This window comes from Mus pahari, chromosome 21, assembly GCF_900095145.1.
Source record: "Mus pahari chromosome 21, PAHARI_EIJ_v1.1, whole genome shotgun sequence".
Classification (NCBI taxonomy): domain Eukaryota; kingdom Metazoa; phylum Chordata; class Mammalia; order Rodentia; family Muridae; genus Mus; species Mus pahari.
The window spans coordinates 24,694,767-24,716,612 of NC_034610.1; the positions used below are offsets into that span (position 1 = coordinate 24,694,767).

General features: G+C 51.9%; 2 protein-coding genes across 2 annotated transcripts in view; one reads left to right on the top strand and one right to left on the bottom strand.

Moving 5' to 3' along the window:
- Cmtr1 (cap methyltransferase 1) overlaps nt 1-7,206 on the top strand; it is a 42,877-nt gene extending 35,671 nt beyond the window's left edge. The window contains exons 17-24 of the mRNA XM_021220876.1: nt 956-1,087; nt 1,815-1,937; nt 2,475-2,566; nt 3,082-3,150; nt 4,092-4,139; nt 4,849-4,961; nt 5,347-5,455; nt 6,004-7,206. Coding sequence (XP_021076535.1) covers nt 956-1,087; nt 1,815-1,937; nt 2,475-2,566; nt 3,082-3,150; nt 4,092-4,139; nt 4,849-4,961; nt 5,347-5,455; nt 6,004-6,145 — 828 coding nt within the window. The 3' untranslated portion in view covers nt 6,146-7,206. The remainder of the gene's footprint in view (nt 1-955; nt 1,088-1,814; nt 1,938-2,474; nt 2,567-3,081; nt 3,151-4,091; nt 4,140-4,848; nt 4,962-5,346; nt 5,456-6,003) is intronic.
- A 906-nt stretch (nt 7,207-8,112) lies between these two features.
- Ccdc167 (coiled-coil domain containing 167) lies at nt 8,113-20,245 on the bottom strand. The gene is made up of 4 exons (XM_029532780.1): nt 20,168-20,245; nt 9,420-9,514; nt 9,193-9,245; nt 8,113-8,420 (listed from the first exon to the last, which is right to left on the bottom strand). Exons 1-4 carry the CDS (start codon nt 20,243-20,245, stop codon nt 8,317-8,319), a joined length of 330 nt encoding a protein of 109 aa, XP_029388640.1. The 3' UTR covers nt 8,113-8,316.
- Nucleotides 20,246-21,846: the final 1,601 nt, after the last annotated feature.

Consider the following 21,846-nt stretch of genomic DNA (forward strand, 5'->3'; position numbering starts at 1 on the left):
ACTCTGTAGACCAGGCTGGCCTCGAACTCAGAAATCCGCCTGCCTCTGCCTTCCGAGCGCTGGGATTAAAGGCGTGCGCCACCATGCCCGGCTTCATTATCACTCCTATAACTCCAATTCAAAGATCTAAAGACTGTCTCCTCCAAAACAAACATGCAGTATTTGCAGTTTTAAAACGCTCCAGACAAACAGAAAATATCTTAACTGCTCTTTCTTTGAATAGCAAATACTAACTCCTTTTATTTATATCCTTTCATCATCTACACTATAAAGTCAATCTATCTTATTTACTAAAATCGGTATAGTCCTATATCTTTAAAATATGTTTTCCGAGAGCTCTAAGTGTATTATAGAAAGAAGCTTTGAATATGTTACCTGTTCTTTAAAATGTAGGGTCATAGGGGATTTGTATATGGGGGAGATAGGATAGTGGGATGATCTGAGGCAGGAGAACTGTAAAGGAGCCACATTGGGCTGGCCTGAACCATCTTCTCCATCCTGTTTTTGGTGAGCTAGTCTTGAGTTTTTCCGCCATTAGCCTCCAGCTTTTTCTAGGGCATCGCTTGAGGCTGACCTAGTTGTGGCCAGTGTGTTGGTTTTGTGAGGGTCAAATACTAAAGAATGAGGTTCAAGACTTTTCTGAATGGGGTAGAGAGATCATTCCTCTGCTCTCAGGCCAACTGCTGGACAATCCTCGCTTTCGGTGTCACTGAAAGTGTAGCTACCTATTCTAGTGACATTCCCTGGTAAATCCATTTGTGCTTTGGATTCTGTGTTCTTTCTTAGTCTCTCCTAATAGGTCCTAAAGGAGTACTTGAAATGGATAGCATAGATGCTATTTAGTGATGAGTTAGGTAGAGAAGAGGGTGCAGGGAGCCTGCTTCTGAGAGCAGAGGACCCCTGTCCTCCTCCTGCCAGCCTGTCCCAGCAGCGCTTTCTCTGATCCATGCCGCAGGACACTGACATCAACATCTTCAGCTACAAGCCCACACTGCTCACTGCCAAAACCCTGGAGAAGATCCGTCCCGTGTTGGAGTATCGTTGCATGGTGTCTGGCAGCGAGCAGAAATTCCTCCTGGGCCTGGGGGTAAGTCAGCAAGCAGCTGGCCTCCTGTTGGCTTGGGGTGGTGGCAGTGCCCTCTGTGTTTAGATATAGACAGCTTCTGGCCACGCTGTATGTGTTCGTTCCGTTGGCATCAAAAAGGTCTTCCTCGAAACCTTACTTCCTTTTTTGCCCAGACTTAGCGCCCACTCAAGCTTTTGTTTCTTCATTTGTTTGTTTCTTTTCCACTGCCTAACCTTGCCTGGCTGAAGGGAAGGCTGGTGCTTTTCTTGAAATGCAGAGCCAGTAAGTAGGCCATCTGGCTGATCCTGGGTGGCTAGGTCTCTGCAGTCCCACCCCTGCCATCCACTGACTGTCAGGAAGACCCCCTTTCTTCTTCTGGGCCATAGGGGCTGATGGGAGGAGGGATCATGGACCTGTTAGCTTCACATCTTTCTTGACTAGGCAGCCTTTGTGCTCTCCTACCCTGCATCCTGGAGTTGACTTCTCCCCAGTCACTTCTTTGTGTCCACGCTTCTTCTTGTTGCTTTCTCTTCTTCCTATAATCCTAACCTCCACATGGATATTGAACTTGATGAAGGTCTTTTGCTGGGTGGGGGTGGAGAAATGTCATAAAACTCATCTCCCCTAGACATTTGTTCCTGAAATTAGCCAGTCTTTGTCTGCTTGGAGCTGCCAAGTGAAGAAAGCTCCTTTGAGAACAAAGCCTTCCATTCCTTAGTCTCCATACCCTCCCTCTCTCTGCCTGCAGAAGTCCCAGATCTACACTTGGGACGGCCGCCAGTCCGACCGTTGGGTGAAACTGGACCTAAAGACAGAGCTGCCCCGGGACACACTGCTGTGTGTGGAGATTGTGCATGAGCTGAAAGGGGAGGTCAGCAGGGGATGGGGGTCTGTGAAGACTAGCCTTTCACCTGAGTTTGGTTTTATGTTGTGGTAGGATAATCCCCTCTAAGGCCTTGTACTGTGGGAGGGGCTGGGAAGGGGCAGACTCAGAAAGTCTGTCTTCAGTCCTTGGATCCCACTAGGTGTTTTTAGTAGCCAATTTAGTTCATAACCAAGAATCCCTTAGGAAAGGAGAGACCTGCCATTTTGGGGGAGCTTTGAGTTATTACAGGGTAGGTGTGACATTCAGAATACTCCGTGTAAACAGGCCACAGTGGGAGGCTAGCTCTGGCTAGAGCAAGCATGGCAGCCGTCTCCGCGGATTTGAGGTCCATGAGGGCTCTCATCCCTAAAGCCTGCTCTCAAGCTCAAGCTAGCCCCTGCTCAGGACCAGTTGGCAGGGAGGCTAGATGCAGCCTTTCCCCAGCTTAGCTATGGGTGGCTGAACACCAGCATGGCACACATGGTAGGCAGAGTAGGCCAAAGGCCCGCACCTGCACAGCAGACAGCATGCTTGTCGTTGTAGGGGAAGGCCCAGCGGAAGATCAGTGCAATCCACATCCTTGATGTCCTGGTGCTGAATGGCAGTGACGTCCGGGAGCAGCACTTCAACCAGCGGTGTGCCGGGGCCCTAGGGCAGGGAGGGCAGGACTACTTGTGTCCACACAGGCTGGGCCCAAAGGCTGGAGGAAAGACCAGTCGGCCTCGCAATTCGCTGAGACGTGGGCCTTAGCGGTCAGATTCTAGCGCATCGCGCCAGGCCACAGCTGCACGGATTACTGAGGTCACTTTTGTGTAAAGACTGAACAGGGTGATCTTGTTTGAAGAAGGAGGGTTTCTTCTTAAAAATCATGGCTAGAGTGTGGGCAGTCTGTTTAGTGTACCTGGGCTAGAGTGACAGAGCATGTGTGCACTGTAACACTTGAAGTCCTCATGGAGATGACTGAACACAGCATAAGGACACCTTAGGAAAATCAGAGGTCAGAATCCAGAGGGCAGATTGGGCTCTGGGGGCATGAATGCTGCCATTTGGATGGTTTGTGTAGGTCTGGGTCCTCTCATCTGTCTGGTGGAAATACCTTAGCACAGGTAAGGTCCCTGCCTTGCCTCTAAGGATTATGTTTGGATTATAGAATTCAGCTTGCTGAGAAATTTGTGAAAGCAGTCTCTAAGCCCAGCCGGCCTGACATGAATCCTATCAGGTGAGTATGTTGTGGGCTTGGGGCTTTCTGTTGCTTGCTTCTCCTCTGTGGCATGACAGGGTGCGGTGGCAGGATGGGCTAAGATTTCCTCATTTGAGATGCACATGTCTGCCTGTGAGTAACCCATTCACATTTGAGCATTCTTAGCTAACTGCATGGAATGGGGATTTGACTATGAAACTTGGTGCTTAAGGATAGAGGGTCCTGTCAACAGTAAGCATTAGGGAAAGTTCCAGGCAGGAGGAGGGAGGGTAAGTGGAGCCGACTGCCTCCTCCAGGTCAGAGGCTCTTAGAGCACTGGAGGGTATGGTGCGTAGTCCTACATTAGCCAGAAGTGTTGGTAACGCTAATCAAGAAACTTAGGATTGAACCCAGCATTGAGGATGCAGGACAGTCTCAAAGTGAGCTTAATAACTGTGTTGTATGAGGTCCTGCCTGCTGGTTTCAACAGGCAGCTTACTCAGGAGCAGTTCCCAAGGCAGGTTGGTACCCCGACATGTGGAGGGCTGGACCTCAGACTAGACCTTATTCCCTGTTTAAAGTCTGTGCCTACAAGAATAGGACTACCAGGGCTATTTAATTAAGCTGTGGGGAGACCTAACATCGACGTAGATGTAGCCAGGACCTGTGGCCTGTAGTGTCAGTGAAGGTTACCTGAGGATAAGAGCATGGTTAGAGAAATGTGCCTGCAACATTTCCCCTCTATTAACAAACCTGTCTTCAGGACTTCTTGATGAATCCCAGCTACTGGGTGCAGTCCCAGGGGCCTGTGTGGTAGCTCTGAAACCTAGGCAGGCTGTAGGATAGTACCGTCTCAGCAGCCTCATTTTTGTGGGCTGCTGGTTGCAGGGAGGGTCTGAGGACAAGGGCAGGTGTGGGCCTCCCTATCATGCCTTTCACGAGCACATCCCAGGAAGCTCTGTCATCTACTCTGCTCACAGGGTGAAGGAGGTGTACCGGCTAGAAGAGATGGAGAAGATTTTTGTCAGGTGAGTAACTTATACATATGCTTTAGATTGGTGGTGGGATGTATAGCGGAGTCAAGACTCATTTTATCTACAGGGTGGGTTATAGAGCTGGCCCTGGCACTGCCTACCATACACTTATACTCCCTCTCACTGATATCCTGGTGAGTCCCAGCTGTGAGCTAGCTTAGCACCTATTGGGGAAGGAGGCAGGGTAACTTTATGTCAGGCAGAAGTATGGTCAAAATTAATACTGGAATAGCTAAGATTGTCCTTGTAAGGAGTAGAGATGATGCAAGATGCTTGAAACCCTAAATCTCAACTCACAGACTGAGCCCAGAGTGGGCAGTGGGCATATATGTGTTTTATATGCCCTTAGTGTGCCTACCACACTCAGCAAATGAGTCCCACTGTGAGAGCTCCATAGTCATCACCTGCAGACCAAGTGGTGCAACTGGTTTATGGTTTCCCGTTGGCACAGTTGTGGGGCAGTACCTCTGCACATGCTGCTTGACTGGCGTGCAGAGCCTGTGCTCTACCCTCAGCTCTGCCACAGCTCTCCCTAGCACGGCTCGGAGCAGTATGCTTAAGGATCTGTGCCTTGTTTTCTTCTGCCAAGCCAGGATAGAATAGTGGGATTAGTGTCACTGTGACAGCCTCAGATTGACATTAGCATGCCAACCCTGTCCTTGTGCATGTGCTTCCTGGATGCCCGTCCATTTGGGGAGACCAGGCTAGAGATGAAGCTCATCAAAGGCTCTGGCGGCACCCCAAAGCTCAGCTACACAGGACGTGACGACCGGCACTTCGTACCCACAGGTGTCTACATTGTCAGGACTGTAAATGGTAGGTACTGTTCCTGCCCCTAGCCAGCAAGGGGGACTTGACTCAGACTTGCTTGTTGAGGTGGACAGCAGTCAGCTGGCAATTCCTGAGGTACCTGCTGGAAACACCCCATTTGGGCCTGTTCTGGCCTTTGGCTGGGAGCAGGGAGAGATGAAATTGTAGATGCCCATAAGGTATTCTCAGCAGGCAAGCATGGCCTCTCCACTATGTACCCCTACAGGCTGGAGATGTCACCCGTGTAGTGCTGAGGATCAGGCTAGGCCTTGGGGAGGTTATAATCTGCCATTTGGGTGTGGCCATTGGAAGCTGAAGGGACTAGGCAGGGGAAGAAAGGATGGGCATCCCTGTGGGGACTGTCCTGAGTGCCTGCCCTTGTCTCCCTCAGAGCCATGGACCATGGGATTCAGCAAGAGCAATAACAGGAAGTTCTTCTACAATAAGAAAACCCAGAAGTCCGTCTATGCTCTCCCTACAGAATCCATTGCCCCCTTTCAGTAAGTAGCCCTCCGTTGGCTTGGAACCCATCACTGCCATGCAGAAAGAAGTGTGGACCTGATTCGTCCAGCTTCTAGGTAGAGAGCTGACTGGCTAGGTGGTGGAGGGGAACCTGCCAGAGAGTTTGGAGGAACATGTAGAAAGCTTGCCCCTTATGACTCAAGGTCTCAGGTATTCTTCCTCAAGATATGTTGGTCAGCTTGCTGCTGGACATGAGCTTCTATCGTAGCCCCAATAGGGCCTCAAATTAGCCACGAGCACTTGTTTCTGTAGCTAGCTAATACTGACCTTAGTGGAACAGGTGAGCTAGGAACACCAGTATTCTAGCTGGATGCAGGTTGTGGCAGCAAGTTAGTTCTTGGCGGCATGGGAGGAGCTGGGACCTACTGGGTGGAATCTTTAGATGCCAGAGAGGCATCTCTCAACTTGAGTCATTGACAGAACCCAGTATAAAAGCACCTATCTGGGGACAACGTGCTAGTGGTTTCTTGGTCCTGCACCACCTAGATACAGCACTCTGATGGCTTCTTCCCCCACCCCTTTATAGTACCTGCTACTACAGCCGGCTCTTCTGGGAATGGGGAGATGGCTTCCATATGCGTGACTCCCAGAAGCCCCAGGATCCAGACAAGCTGTCCAAGGAGGATGTCCTTTCCTTCATCCAGAGTCACAATCCTCTAGGTCCTTAGGGTTTCTACTTGATGAATGTCCTGTCATTCTTAAGGTGGGGCCTCTTGGAAAGGATCTAGGACTGTTCTCCCTGATCGTAAGGGAGATGGGCTCCTCCCCATTCCCAAGGAGCTCTATGAGGCCTTAGGACACATCTGTGAAACTGTGCTGTCTGAGACCTGGCACCACCAGGAGTTAACCTTAAAAGCAGCTGCTCAAGGGCAGGTCAGTGCTTAGGACTTGTCAGAGTCATTCCCTCTGGAATTTTTAGACTCGGTCTTCTGAGTTCCATTTACTGCCCTCGATAGCAGTCAGAAATGGGGCAAATGTTTTGCCCCATTTCTACTAGGCCAGCCAAATGTGGAGGCCCTCCATCACAACGCTGGCCAGGAGCAGCTGTCGTACCAATCAAAGTTGTTTCTTATGGTCTTTTCTTCACCCCAATCCTGGAGCTTGTCCTGGCAGGTCAGGAAGGAGTGTGGACCCAGTACCTTTCAAACATCAGAGCTTTGGGTACTGGGTAAAACTGCTCCTTGAGATTCCACCTCTGTGTAAGCACTGGGCAGCTCCAGGGGGAGAGCAGTCTAAAAACCTGCCCTTTGACTTCCTGTTTGGCAGTAACAGAAAGTTACTCTAGCAGTCCAGGCCACCTGAAGCTCTTGGCAGAGTGCTGAGCTAGCCGTGGCTCCAGCTGCTCCTTCCTCTCCAGTAGGAGGTACATAGCAATCTGCTTTGATTTGTGGATAGTCAGTCACTCCATTTCCTGTCTCTGTAAGAGGGAGGAATAGCAACAGCTTTGGGTTGGGGAGGGCATCTGTGGTTGTTTCTAATGGGAAATCTCTTTCAAGAGATGTTCATGCAGGCTCCCTAGGGCCCCATGCCAGTGCCAGACTGGTTTCCATGGAGATAGGGCACTGAGGCACCTGTGAGGTTGGAATTGACTCCACCATGGGAGGTCCCTTCCACCAGCCCCCAACCCCAATCCTAGCAGCAAGTGCTAGGATGCCATATTTGCACCCAGTTCTGGGTCTATCAGTGTGTCTTACAGAATCTTGGATCATTAAACATATTTTTACTGTTCGTGTGGCTCTGTGCTGGGCTGCTGTTATCCACAGTGCTGTGTGGCTGAGGAAGGGGAGTGTTTGTGGAAGCCAAGCTTCTCCAGCTCCTGAGACTGCCATCTACTAGACAGGGAGCCCAGAGGCTCATCAAAGTGCAGTTCCTGTATAAAGCAGGACTTGGGGGCAAAGGAGCTCACCACCCTAGGAGGGTGGGGAGGGTCCCTTTTCTTGCATAAACCACACAGCTCACTCCATGGCAGCACTGTGGCAGTCCAGGATCAGTCTGTGTGACTAACATAGCAAGGCTTCAGACCAATTACTGTCACTAGACGAGATAGGAGAAAGGCTCTTCTGCTGACTGGCTAGCCGCCTCCACAAGAGGCCACATTGTGCAGGAGCCCCAGGTGAGAACTCCTTCACCTGACCATCACATACGTTGGTGGGCTCCCTCCAGCCGATTCTGTCTTCATGTTTCACAGCCTGGTTTTACTTGGTGGGCTCCTGAGTGAGCTCCCTTAGGGCCCTCTACTGTGTGTGGAGATAGGGGAGAATCCTAGAGAGCTGCTCCTGACTGGCCGCCGCCTCCTCCTCCTCACTCCCACCCTACTCACTGGCTCTTGTCACCATGTCAGTCTGGTCATTGCCATAGCTCTTACTGGCCATAGGCACCTGCAGGCCTCCCTGGCCCTGCCTGTCTCTGGAAAAGGAGGTCATTCCACACACCCCTGGAACCTCCACTTCAAGCCCAAGCCACCTTTTCCCATGCATGCTGCATTTGGTTCAGTGGTAATAGTCACAGGGCAGGGCAGGCTGGAGCTGCAGGTGGCAGGCATAGTGCTTGCCCTCCCAGCTGCACGTCTCCCTTCCTCCTGAATTGTACATAAGAATTTTGGAACATCCCTTCATCTTTGAGACAAGAGTGCCTCCCTTGCTAACTCTCACCTTGTCAGCAGGAAATAGCAGATAGCAGAGCCTGGGGCTCTTTATTGCCCCTCTACTAAGCAGAAGGAAGCAGTGCCATGCACTTCTGCTACAGTGGCACAACCCCAGGGGACAGGCCCCCACCTCTGTGTGAGCTTGGTCTCTGGATGGGGAGTGGGAGGGAACCTGCTTGGCTGGAGATGGCTGACTCACATAGTCCAGTAAGCATAGAGCAGGGCGAAGACAGTGAAGATGGCCACCGAGAGGAGCATGTTCTTCCGGTTCTCTTGTCGAAGCAGCTTTAGCTCTTTCTCTGGGAGGAAAAGATAGAAACAAAACAACACTGGGGCCCATCTAGCTGCTCCTGCTTCCCAGGACGGACACTCTGATGGAAAGAAGCGTCCCCTCCCAGCCACTGTCACCCTCGCAACCCTTTAGCTAGACCTAGACCTAAGGGCAGGCCTGACTTGCTCAACCACTCCTCTGCGAGTACAGTATGGCATGTGTGAGGTGAGGCCACCTCTGAAAGCCATAGCAGGCATGTGTTAGCCTGCCACGGATAGCTCTGCCGTGCTCAGCCTTCAGGACAGCTGGGCCTCCTCTGCTCACACTGCTCCTGAATTCAGCTGCTCTATTGGGTACAGGTTCTACCTTGGCCACCACCTCTAGCTGTGCACTGGACTAGGAGGAGAACTGGCGGCCCGCTCTGGGCTGAGTAGAGGTGGGATGGGGTACATCTGAAGAGCTCTCTGCAGACCACAGTTCTAGCCTTAGGGCAGAGGGTACCGGGCTCTACCTGGCTCTACTTCCAGCACCCAGAAGGTGGCAGCATTGCTCCACCCACAGAATGCCTTTCCTGCCCCAAGTGAGGAGGGCACCCAGTCTAGGTTGTTCTGGTGGGGTGGGACATGAGATGCAGAATCCAGTGTCTGTAGACGTGGGCCTTTTTTCTGGACATGGCCCAGATACCCCAAAGAATACAGATCTCTTGTCCTGCTTCCTCCTTTGGACCAAAAAAAAAAAAAGCGCCCCATTTTCTTGCCAGGTGCCAGGCCCAGGCTGACGCCAGGAGGGAACTTGCTTACCATACTTGGAGGCTTTGTTCATGAGGGTGTTCTTCTCCTTCTCCAGAGACCTCCTGTGGGGAAGGAGTTTACAACTCAGACCCTTTTTTCCTGTCTTAATCAGAGAAGCAGTAATTCTTGTCTGTTTGAATAAGGAAGTCAAAAACTTAGGGCACAGGAGTTGAAACTCTACAGTTAGGGACCATTCTGCCTTGGCTTAGAGGGTTGTGACTGAATGGAGGCATTACCTGTCCTGAGGACTGAGCTCTGCCCTGGAGAGCTGGGAGGTCACGGCCTCCAGGTCCTTCCGACACCGGGACAGCTTTTCCTCTAGCCCGTCAATCTGAAAGACAGGCACAGAGCTTTCCTGACACTGGCACCTCAGAGGTACTCACCTTTAGGGCCCCCACTCTGCCCGTGCACCCCATGTCTGTACTGGGCAGGGCACAGGTTAGCTGTCTCGCAGGAACAGGGCACCAGTTGTTTGCACCAGAGCCTGGCACCCTGTAGCGCTCTCCCTATGGTGTACTCGAGGGAGAAAGCACTGCGGGGCGGTCCCGAGCACTCCGCGTGGCGTGGCAGGGGTTAAGTGTCAAGGGTGCCTCCCTGGAGATATCCTAACAGTGCAGTCTGTGTTGTCACAAGAGACATTTTTCTGAGAATCAATAAAGATTGGCGAAACAATGCAACTTAAAACCACTTCTGTTTCTCTCTGATGTGGCTCTTGGGCAGAAATGTTGCCAAGGTCAGCAAAACTCAATGGCAAAGTAGCCAAGCTCCTGAAAGCCGGAGAGCTGCCAGCCGTGCCTTCTCCTGCTCACTCCGTCAGTTCAGAGCTGTGATCTCAGGGGAAACACCCAAGCTGTGGGAAAACGACTATCCACACCTGTGCCATGTCATGCGCCTGGCCTTCACTTGGTCTCTAAGTGTCTAAAGTGGTCTCTGGCTGGGTCTCAGCTGGCTGGCTGGCTAGCACCTTGCTTTTGGGCAGTTGGATGTGTTGAAGGCTCCTTAGGTCCCTATAACACTCTTTTTCCGTCTCTGACTTCACCCATATCCCCAGGAGAGACAGCAGGTGGAAGGATAGGGAAATCTTTTTTTCTGAGGAGTCACAGGCCCTTCTGCCGGTCTCAGCCCCACTCCTTATTGGAGCTACCCCTGGAAGACTCTTGCCTCCTAAGCAGGTTGCTTAGAGTCTGAATGTCCCAGGCCACTTGTCTGGGCTGTGAATCAGGAAAGGTAAGTGTCTGGGCCCCTGCCTTCCCTGGCCAACAGCCATCTCACACAACCCTGGGTCAGCTCCTTCCTGCAGTGGGGTCAGGAGGGCTCTATGAGTGGGAACAACCTGCAGAGCATCCAGGTTACCTCATGGTTAACTGTACCATCTCTCTGCTGATGAATACCAGCCTCAGCCAGTAGATAGGTGGTCCCCAGAGAAGCCACAGCCACCTTTGAACTGCACTGTAGGGAGGTGAACACAGGAGAGCCAGGCTTGGGGACAATAGAGGTACTTCTAATAGAGGCACTTCTGGCCTCTATGACTGCCTGGCCCCAAGAATGCTTGAGCCCTCAGCTTCTTAGGCCACCTGCCACCTCTGTGCCCAAAAGGCCTGGTCTACAGTCTTCCTATTTGTGGCTGGAGTGAGTGGCACCTCAGTGTGGATGGACTGAAGGGCCGGGGACAAGGACAAACTATTAGGAGTTTAAACTACTGACTTCTGAAAACCTTGGGCTCACTAAAACAAGAAAACAGCTGTGCTTGCACACAGCTAATGCAGCTTGCTCCAGATGTCCAGATCAGGTTCAGTTCTCCCTGCAGCTCTTTGGGCAGGGCCTGGGAGGGATCAGGTTAAGGATTTCCATCCCTGAATGCCTCTGGAAAGTGCCCAGGTGCCCAAACAAGTGGTAATTGCCCCGGAGCAAGGCCAGGTGCTCTTGCTGAGCAATCTTACAGCTGAGGCCATGGCCAAGCTGCTCTGCCTTCATGCTCTGGACAGGGCCTGAGGGGCTGGCAGTCAGGGGCCTTTATCTGAACAAGCCCAATTTATTTGCAGTTACACTGAATATCCCCACTTTCATTTGCCACTTTTTAATGAGGCTTAAATGGGTGAACACAAATCAAGGTTTTAGGGACTCAGTTCTGACCTCCCTCTATGAATATTTATGTCCTGCTGACAGTTCTGATTCCCTTCTAAATAGTAAGTTCTCTTTATAAGGGCCTGTAGGCAGTGGGGGAGGGGGATGCAGGAGGCTGGGTGCTGAGACTGAAGGAGGCTTTTCAGCAAGCAGCAGATTCATCCTTAGAAGGGGTCTAGACACCAGCTACAGAAGGCAAAGTCAGAAACTGTAGTGATGGGGCAGAGAGTCCAGGAAGCAGGCTGTGGAGACATGAAGGGGGGATGGTCCTGATTCTGGTTTTAGATGTGACTGGGAGCCACATAGGTGGCTGCAGAGCAGACTTAACCCAAAAGACAGGTCAAAAAGGCAAGAAAAGACCAGAAAATGGACCTTACAGAAAGTCCCCAGTTGGAGTGTCAGGCTCTCAAGCACATGGGTTATGGCTGCTGATAGTTCTCCAAGGGTCACTCCCTCCCTGCCCTCAGGCCAAAGGAAGCCAGGCCCAACAGCTATGAGCTTTAGGATCAGACTAAGGAGACAGATCTCAGGAAGATTCTAGAAGAGTAGGGTCAGGGCTGGGCCAGCAGTTGGACTGAAAGCTGGAAGCTTAAAAATGGGATATCATGGGAAGTGCAGTACAGGGCTCCAGCTGTAACTAACTGGTCACTTGTCATTTGTGAATGAATGACAGGCTCCTTAAGCCTGCTTGTGCCTTAGGTGACAGACATCTCAGTTGTGAGGGTAAGGATGAGCTTAGAAGAGCACTTCACGCAGGTGAAGTTGATACCAGCTGCTGTTAAAAGAATGGTACTCACTGGCTCTGTGGTGAGAGGAAGACCACGAGGGCAGTGGGGTTGAGGGTGGCATGGGAAGCCCTGCTGCTATGGGCAGGCAGCGGCGGGAGGGAGCTTCCATGGCAGGAGCTGGCTGGTCCTTTGTCTACAGAGGGGCAGGAGGGACAGCAGGGCCTCCACCCTGAGTCAGTCCACCAGCTGGCCCAGAATATGGCACATTGGTAACCTCTGTAATCTTGGGGGAATGATGCTGTGATAGGTTCAAGTGGCAAAGGCCAGGTGTGGAGGAACCCCTAGGGTGAGACCAACAGAGCCCCAGGCAGAGTCCCGATGCCCAGTAGTCCTCTGAGGAAAAGCAGCAACACAGAGGCCCGGGCACCCAGTAGGGCTGCAGTAGGATGGGTATCCTGGGGATGTGGCAGAAAGACGTTCAAACAGATGGGGACTATTCCAGTGGACAGGGAAGGCCATGGAGCCACCCAGAGCACCTGCCTGGCAGAAAGAGTGGCCGCTGGCTACTCAGGTGCTGAGACTAGCCTGGAACTAAAGGGGGCAGCGTGGCCCTGGTAAATGTGTGTCCCCTGGTAGACTGAGAAACATCCAAGTTCACACCCAGGAACAAGGTGGATCAGAGAGAAGAGGAACCAGTGGCTAAGCAGGCTGGCAGTCTTCTTGAAGGAGCAGAGACACTGAGACACAAGGGTGGAGCTGGAGGTTCTGAGCTAGCAAACTTCTGGCACTGAGAAGCTCGGAGGCACCACGTACGCCCCGTGGAGCAGTTTGGTCTTATAGAGACTAGCCTGGACCCAGCAGTGACTAGGCAGGAGCTAAACCTGTCTGGAGGCCGGGGAGAAGCAGCAGATAAGGTGGAGCTGGGAGGGCACAACCCTCAAGACTGGTGGAATAGTTCCTACATGTGAGGCCTGCACTGTAGTCTGAGTAAGAACAGAGGCTGTTGGCTATCTACAGCTGAGCATGACTCAAGCCAGCTGCATAGCTTAGTGTGCTGGGAGGGCAGAACTGCTGGAAGTGGATGTCAGGGCCTCCTCAGGCTTCCCTCCCCAGCCCACAGCTCTGAGCACTACTGTCTGCTCCAGGTGAGGGCTGTAGAGCCCAGCCCCAGGCCAGACTAACAGCCCCTCCCCGACTCAGGAATAGGGCCTTACTCCCAGAGCTTTAGGCGAGTCTCCCTGGGGTCCTATGCACTGTAAAACCACCGTGTTAAGAGAAACTGTAAAATCTGTCTCAAGTCCCCAGGAGGCATCTTTTCAGAGGATGGAGCCTCCAGGGATCAAAGCCCCAAATAGGTGGGGACTCGTGGTACTTGCACAGACAACTGCCCCTGCACAGGTCAGGCCAGGCCCCACGGGGTGCCAGCTCTAGGGCTGCGGCAGGAGCATGGGCAGCTTTTATTCCTTTGACAAGTAGGAGTCAGCAGGAGCCACAGGCTCTCCAGTAGGAGAGTGAAAAACTGAATACAACACTCAACAGAGCACCTGGACATCAGAAAGGCAATGCCTGGCCCACAGCTCCGCCACGGCAGCTACCTAAGGCCAGGCTCTCTAGTGGGAAAGGGCAGAGGTTCCCCTGCAGCTTGGTTCAAGGCCACACCACCTGCCCACTCTGTCTTCTAGGTTGGGAAGAGGTTTCTGCCTCTCAAGGGCCTTGGCTCCTGGGAGATTCTGACTCCAGTGACAGGAGGCTGGGGAAGGACTTGCCTGGGGGCATGTCAGGCAGTGGTCCTGGGGGCATGTCAGGCAGTGGTCCTGGGGGCATGTCAGGCAGTGGTCCTGGGAGCATGTCAGGCAGTGGTCCTGGGGGCATGTCAGGTAGTGGTCCCGGGGCATGCTCCACCCGTCTGGCCAGGAGCTGGCTGGGTACTGAGGACTTAGATGGTGTCATGAGTCTGGATGAGGACATAGGAGTAGCACTGGGAACCAAGAGTCCACAAGGTGGATACAACACATGGAACATCTGCAGCACTGCCAGGTGCCAAGCTCTGTTCTAGACCCTCCACACAGAGGAGGACGGCAAACAACCAGCATCCACACCTTACAGACAGGCAGACTTACAGTAAGGAAGCAGCTTATCCAGGTGTGTCCCCTAACCTCATCACCCCACAGCAGAAAGCCATGACTTTTTAGCCTAGAAGGTAACTTCCACCCCTGTGCCTTAGGATGGGCAGCTGCAGACATTCAGTCTGACTTTGCATCCGCCTTGCAAAGGGGCTGTCACTACTGTGCAGAGAGCCAACTCCCAGCAGGGATGGTTGGCAGCTTGGCAGAGGTTCCACAGCTGGAAGGTGGTGGGATTAGGTCCAGGTCCGTGCACTTTCCTCCCTTCTTCTCCAGCACCCACCCACTTCCTGTCTACAACCAGCAAGGATTAGTGACATTCAGAAACAAAGTCAAGCACAGCCCCCCGAACCTGTGGAAGTCTGTTGGTCTGGCTTCCTTCCCAGCTGAGGATGCTCTCCTCGGGGTGACCTTGTGCCTGGCTGTGCTTGGTCTCTTTTCACACAACAGATGCGCTGCCTGGAAGGACCTGCCTGTGATCCATGTGCTGGGAGATCAAGGCGCCAGGAGCCTGGTGTCTGTCTGCATACTAAGCTGACTGTCCCTTCACAAACACCCTCCCCCACATTGCCACACTGTCAAAGTACCCTTCCAAATGCACACAAAACACATCGGAGTTTGGAGAAGGAAGTGTGTGGGCTAGCTAGCAGTGCCTGGTAAACCCTCTCCATCCCCAAAGGGCATCAAAGCTTCCTCCTCTTCTAATTCACTGCCTGGGAATCTGGTCCAAGAAATCCACTCATTTTCACACATCAGGAGCCCTGGGATGTTTACTGTAATGGGTAAAGGCGATAGACCGCCTACCCAGATGGTCCCTGGCAATACCAATGGGGCTTTCCATCTGTGGCCTCCAAGCCACACAGCCATGTCACAGGGGACAATGTACCTTATCTCCCAGGTAACCAGCTTCAAACCTAAATGGCTGATCCCCATGACATTGGCTAAGTGATATTTTCCGTGGAGGAGGCTCTCAGAGCTGTCGGTAACAAAGCAAACCACCAGAGCCCCCCAAATCAATAGGCCTGGGGTAAACTTTCTCTTCCAAGCAGAGCAGTGCAAGAAAGTGGGCCTCCCAGCGACCAGTGACAGCAAAGGGGACCGCCCATCTGAACACAAACCCCACCCACCCCAGCTCAGGAGGATGAGGGCTGCAGTGGTCCAGGAGAGCTGCCAAGGTCAGCACAGGGTGGAGCTATGCAGCTTTGGAAGTCACTCTGCAGGCCAGACCTTGCCCTATGCCTTCAGCTGCTCTAGGCCAAAATGGAATCTGGGGTTTGGTTTCTTTTCTTTCTCCCCAGATCTATTTTTTGATAAACTGGCAAAAGCTTCTCCATCGCTGAAAGGCTCAAAGCACTTTTCAAGAGCTGGCATCAGCCCCGTGCCTTATGAATTCATTAATTAGGACGCTGGCAAACAGCCACTCCACACATGCTGACATCCAGCAGTGTTAGGTAATGAGGTTTTAGTCTCCTGACCCCCGTTAGGTGGAGCGGTGCCAGATGCAGGCTGCTGAGAGAATCACCTGCCCAATAGTGACCTGTCGCTTCCACCTGAACAGGTGAGGCCCACTTAATGGTCAGCAGGCCCTGAACAGCCCACATGCCAGACTCTCCAGCAAGGCAGCAGTTAGTGCCAGACCGCAACTCCACACCCACCCAGAATCGACACTGCCTCCTGCCACCTAGGCCAACTGGGTAAGTACTTCCTTCCAGCCAGAACATTGCCTCTAGCCCTGTCCCAGGAGACTCGGGGCTTTCCCACAGCTAGTACACAGCTCACCCTAGGACTCCGAGACTAACCTTAGTCACAGTTCATGCAGGCTAAACCATTTCCTACCCAAAGCCTCCACCTGTCCTGTCCTGTCCTGAGTCTGTCTGCTGAGAACCAGGGGGCACTGCTTCCCATGTTCTTTTATCCCTCACTGTCAGCTGGCCAGCCCAGCGCCGACACCCAGCCCTTCAGCTCAGCTCACCTGCACTGCAGATGTTGGAAAAAAGTCTGTTGACAGCCAGGGTCACACACAACTCAGCTCCGGGCAATGAGATGTTCCAGATGTCATCTGGGAGACTCCTAGGAGTTTATGCTTGGCTAGTTAAGAGCCTTGATTTATGGGTGAATGTGACAGCTGAGCTGTGACTATGGACACAGTTAAGGGTATGCAGAAACACTAGCCCTGCTATTAAGTACTAGCTACTGAACAGAGCTGCGCTTCTGAACCAGGGCAGGAGCAAGCCCATCATTCCCATGTGTGTTAAGACACACACTCCAGTCTTCTGAAACCCGACAGACAAGACTTGTGTACTAGGGACCAAATCTAGCCAAGATATCTCCTTCAGGATGTGGGCTGGGGACTTAGCTCCAGCAGAGCACCTTCCAAGCATGCAGAAGGCACTGGGTTCAAACATGAGTGCTGCAAGGTGGAGGCAGCAGAGACTCATACTTAGTAACTTAAGGCCAAGTGGCCGAATGCTGCAGGCCAGCTTCTATCACAGTTCAAAATGCAAGCAAGTTTCCTACCAGGCCAAACTCTCCCTGTCCAACTTGGGGTGGTGACTTCTCATCACTCAGAACCTAACACACAGTCACTTGTTTCTGACTGAGTCTCACAGGAAGCGGAGTTGGAGAGTTAAAAGGGGGCTTGGCTACCCTAGAGGCTACCCTAGAGGTGACCACCTGGCACAGCTGGCCCATGGCCACCCTCGGGTGAGGGCCGCCTGCTTGGTAATTGTTTCATTACAACAAGTAAGCAAGGGCTGCTTGCAGGTGCTGAGGTCTCACTTGTGGGTTTTTATTGCACTCGTCAGATTAACAAACATTTTTGATTAAATCACCACTTCACTAGCTCTGAGCGCACGACTTTTAATAAGAGGACAATATCTACTGCTACAGAGCATCAGTGCACATTCAATACTCAAGACCCGCTAGGGGCAACAGAAGAGGAAGCGGAGAAACAGCCAGATGCCAGGTCTCTGCGAAGGCCCAGGGTTACAGGTTTCAAAACCCTGAATATCCCAGCAAAAAGTCATCTTAGTGCCAAAACCGAAGATATACGTGTTTATACATCTGTATATTTACCAATATTTAAAACACCCATGCAAACATCTGTAAGAGTGTAGTGTTACTGAAGGGGTAAAATGTGCTGGGAATATAGCTCAGTGCTAGAGGGCTTGCCTACTGTGCGGGTCTCTTGTTAAATCACAGTGGGTTCTTCAGTCACAGCTGACCAGAGCTACATACATGTTCTTAATACAAAACCGGCTACGTCAGTCCTGTGTGAGTCTTGTATTTGCCCTGAAACGTTACAAGCCAGGTCTCCATGGTCTGTGCTGCTCTTGGTTCTTTTCCAGGCTCCCACAAACAGCTTATTAAGCTTTGATCACTAATGGCATTTCCAGCCCCAGGTTCCAAATGCTTCCACAATCCCCCCTCAACATGATCAGCTCTGCCACCGCAGTAACCCATGATCTTGGTCCCAGGATCCGCTCTGGTTGGCGCTTCTGTTGCTGTGATAAACAATATGACCAAAAGCAACTTGGGGAGGAAAGGGTTCATTTCAACTTAAATATTTATTTATTTATATTATTTATATGAGTACATCACAGCTGTCTTCAGACACACCAGAAGAGGGCATCAGATCCCATTACAGATGGTTGTGAGCCACCATGTGGTTGCTGGGAATTGAACTCAGGACCTTCGGAAGGGCAGTCAGTGCTCTTAACCACTGAGCCGTCTCTCCAGCCCTCATTTCAACTCAAGGCTTATAGTTCATCCTGAAGGGAACTCGAGGCAGGAGCTGATACGGAGACCATGGAGGGTGCTACTTATTGGCTTGCAACCCATAGCTTGCTCAAGACCACCTGCTCACAGTGGGCTAAGCCCTCCCACCTCAAATCATTCCTCAAGAAAATGCCCCACAGATTTGCCCACAGGCCAGTGTGACAGAGGCAATTTCTTGAAGGTCCTTCTTCTTAGATGACCCTAGTTTGTGTCAACCTGACAAAAAAACCTACCATGCATTAAGGCTGCAAAATGGGTAGATCTGCTCCCTAAGAGAATACACGTTGTGTCAAACTCAAACACTTCAAAAGTTGACGGTGTAGCTCAATGGTAGATCACTTGCCTAGCAGGCAGGCAGCCCTGGGCTCTAGCCCTAGCATAGGTAGAGGCAGATGAGATAGGTAGGTAGGTAGGTAGGTAAATGATTGATTTGTGTCAGCCTGACAAAAGACAGGAGTTTCTCCTCCATATTACAGATGTGGAAATGAAAACAGGAAGAAGGGTACAGATTTAAATGGTTGGGGAGATGAAGGAGCCGCTGTCTGTCCTCCTCCACCTTATGCCAGGCATGCTCTGGGCACCTGACACCCTCATGGTGAGGAGAGGTGTGCTCTGCAGGGAGATCTGCTCCCTATTCCCCTGGTGATCAGACTGCAGCTGAGCATGTGGCCTCTGAGCTGATGAGCCCGGCCCATTCCCAGCTGCCCTGCAGGTAGTGGGGGTGCACCCTGGCTCATAGGAATAGAAAGGGGGCAGTTCAGGGCCCAGAGTCCTTAACGCAGCAGGGTACGATTCTGACTAAGTTCACCCTAGTGAGTTTATTGAACTTTGGAGAACTGTGAGGGGCTACCTACAGGGGTGCAGGCGCTCCTCCCCCAACACCCCACACTTGGAAGGCCTTCTTTACCCAACAGGAATAAGGGCTTCTCCACAGCCACTGAAACAGCCAGGTCTCCTCTAGCCCTGAGGCCATGCACAAATAAATCAGAGGTGCACTCAACGGGTGGTACCGAGAGAGGCTGGACACTTCTGGTGAGACTCTGTGGCCATCCCCAACCCTCCAAGAGTCAACAGTCAACAGGCAGGGCTGGTTTGACCCTTTTGCAGGCAGACATTGTGGAACTTCCTTAGATGTAGGTGGCTCTGCACTGAGGACCGCCACACACAATGCCTGCATTAGCACGGACACACATAGCTTATCTAAAACAGGTCCTACTGGGATGGAAGAAACGGTCATACCTCCACTTCTGCAAGCTCTATGATGAGTGTCTGAGGATCACTGAGGAGATAGGTAACCTCTGGGAGGATGCCCCAAGGGCGCCCAATATTTTGACATTGACGCCTGATGCTGTCACCTACAAGCGTGTTGTGTCACATTCCAGTGGCCTAAGGGCCCAGGCTGAACATTCCTTCGTTGCAACTGAGAGGAAACGAGTCCCCACTTCCGGGAAGCCCACCTGAGCATCATTCTCTGCTCTATCACCCACCACTTTAAGCTGGCTTCCGCCTTTTCGTTTCCTTGCCGTGTTGCTGTCTCCCAGGCTGGATCTCTGAGCCCTGGGACTATAACCATGCGCCACCTATGCCCTGAACTCCACATAGACCCTCAGTTCCCTCGTCTATACGGGCATAACGGACATGCAACGATTCATTGAACATGCAAACGAAACATGCATCAGACGGCTTTCTTTCCATGCATGACAAACTATTTTAAAGGCCTCCCCTAACACCAATTCTAGGAATCTCTGCAGATGTCCAAAGATCCTCAAGCTACAAGGCTGAAACCCCGCAGGAAAAACTTCCCCTCTCTGGAGACGTTTAAGGCACTAGCAGTGTACTGGACAATAGCCTCGCACTCACCCTGGAGTCTTAATAGCTCCACGAAGGTCCCTCACCTACAGGTCCCCGTCACCTTTGGTCCCCACTTGTCTCTTGCGGCTAAAGTCTCCCTGAGTCTCCGAGGCTCTCTGAATACCCACTATGGCCTGTCTTCTTTGGGACTCCCCTGACCTCTGGGTTCTCAGCTCCATCACTGCCTTCCTCCTCGTGACCCCTCACCTCCGGGTCATGGCCCTCACCTCGGGAGGCTCTCCCTTCACAGCCTCTCCCAAAGCCACGTCGCCCTAGCTCCCTCCCTCCGGCCCTCGACCTCGCAGCCGCCGGGCCGATCGACGCCCCTGCGTCGGAACGCAGGGGCTAACCACGTGACCCGATCCCGACTTCTCCCCTCACCTCCTGAGCGACACCAAGATTCTCCCGCTTCTTTTTAGTCATATTGCCCGCTGTCTTCCTCGCGCTGGACCAGCCCATCGAGTCGCACTGCGCACGCGCAGGACCTCGTGCTTCTCTTTCATTGGTCGGCGCGGCGGAAGGAGGCGGGACTACGGCGTCGCCATCTTGCTGAGGGGCGCGTCCGTCCTGCAGCGGCCACGTTTGTGAGGGGCGGCCTCCGGGGATGAGATGTGCGGAGAAGCAGTTTCTGGTCTACGCGGGGGTGGAGACCTCTTTACGAACTTGAGAGCTTTTTCCTTTCCTTCCTTCCTCCTTTCTATTCAAACGTCTTCCTTCTTGCATCCCTGCGCCGTTTTATAGGCTATCCTCATGCAAATGTTCTCGCTCCTGCCAGGCTCAGCCTGCAAGCCCTGGTCCTTCAGTCCCAGCTTGAGCTGCTCTGCCCTCTGGGATCTAATGTGGCCTTGCACCGTTAATCCTTGCCGTCTTGTGTTCTTACGCATTGGCGTGTTTTCTGGTGAGACGAGAACAGAAACATCACGGGAGGCATGAGGAAGGCCAGCAGCGCGCCATGTTAGCCTGAGATTCCCAGGTCTTACCTTGCTTTCTGTGCTCTTCTTCATAGGCTTGTTCATGCTTAGGATTTCAGTGTCTAGACCTGTGGACTTGGAGATGTTTTGTCTATAACCCTCCCACAGGACATAGACATAGAGCTGCGACCAAAGTTTTACAACTCCGTACGTTTAGCATCTGTGAAGTGCTATGGTTTTTTTGGTTTTGTTTTTATTAAAAAAAAAAAAAAAAAGCTAGCTGAGCATGGTGGGCATACGAGTAGTCTCAGTTATTTAGGATAGTGAGGTGGGGCATCATTTAGACTCCACACTTTTGAAATCAGCCTGGACAACAGTGAAGCCTTAATAATGATAATAACAACAACAACAACTTTAATTTTTAAAAAAATTGTGGTGTGCCAAAAAAAAACTAAAAGTAGATACTAAAACTGCCATAGATACCACCAGGTAACTACATCCCATTCTTGTGCTGGGTATTATCTCACACCGCAGGGCCTCTGTGTGCTCAGGGAACAGAGCAGACCTCTGCACACACAGCTCTGTCCTTCCGTGTCTCTTTCTAAAGATAAATTTGCCCCCGTGGAATTACTAGGTCAGAGATGATGAGACCAGAATCGAAGCTCCTTGTTTTCACCCACTTATCTCTGCTTCCGAGCCCGTTTCTCTGTGTGAATAATAACCCCACCTCAGTGTTTGGAGGAGAAAAAAAAAATGTTTTCAGATCTGTGTTTTCTTCGTGATAGAGTCCTTGAGTGATGGGGCTGGAAGGGACCTGAGATACCATCTCGCGTGGCCGCCTGACTGCGACCCACAGAGGGAACAGGTAGTAAATTCTACCTGAACAGGACGCAGGCTGTTGAAGTTGTTTAGTGCAGTTCTCAGCTTAACACCCGGCACAGGAAAATCTTCCTCGAGAACATTGTCTATCAGCTGTCAATCAACAACCCTTCCAGCATTGGTTCCGTCCCAGAAAAAAACAGACTCTGCTTCCCAATTATCACAGGCACTGGCCCAGGGGAGGTGAGAAGACGAGAAGGAGAAGCACTGTGTTCTTTTAGAAGTGGCTCCTTCTGTGTTTCTCTGGCACCAAGAAAAAGCTACAGAGCT

Excerpts from the sequence above, each read along its gene's own strand:
- Ccdc167 (XM_029532780.1), bottom strand. The coding sequence starts at position 20,245 with ATGGGCTGGTCCAGCGCGAGGAAGACAGCGGGCAATATGACTAAAAAG. Across the intron at positions 9,515-20,167 it reads ATCTTGGTGTCGCTCAGGAG|ATTGACGGGCTAGAGGAAAA; the intron begins GTGAGGGGAGAA and ends CCTGTCTTTCAG. Across the intron at positions 9,246-9,419 it reads GAGCTCAGTCCTCAGGACAG|GAGGTCTCTGGAGAAGGAGA; the intron begins GTAATGCCTCCA and ends CCTTCCCCACAG.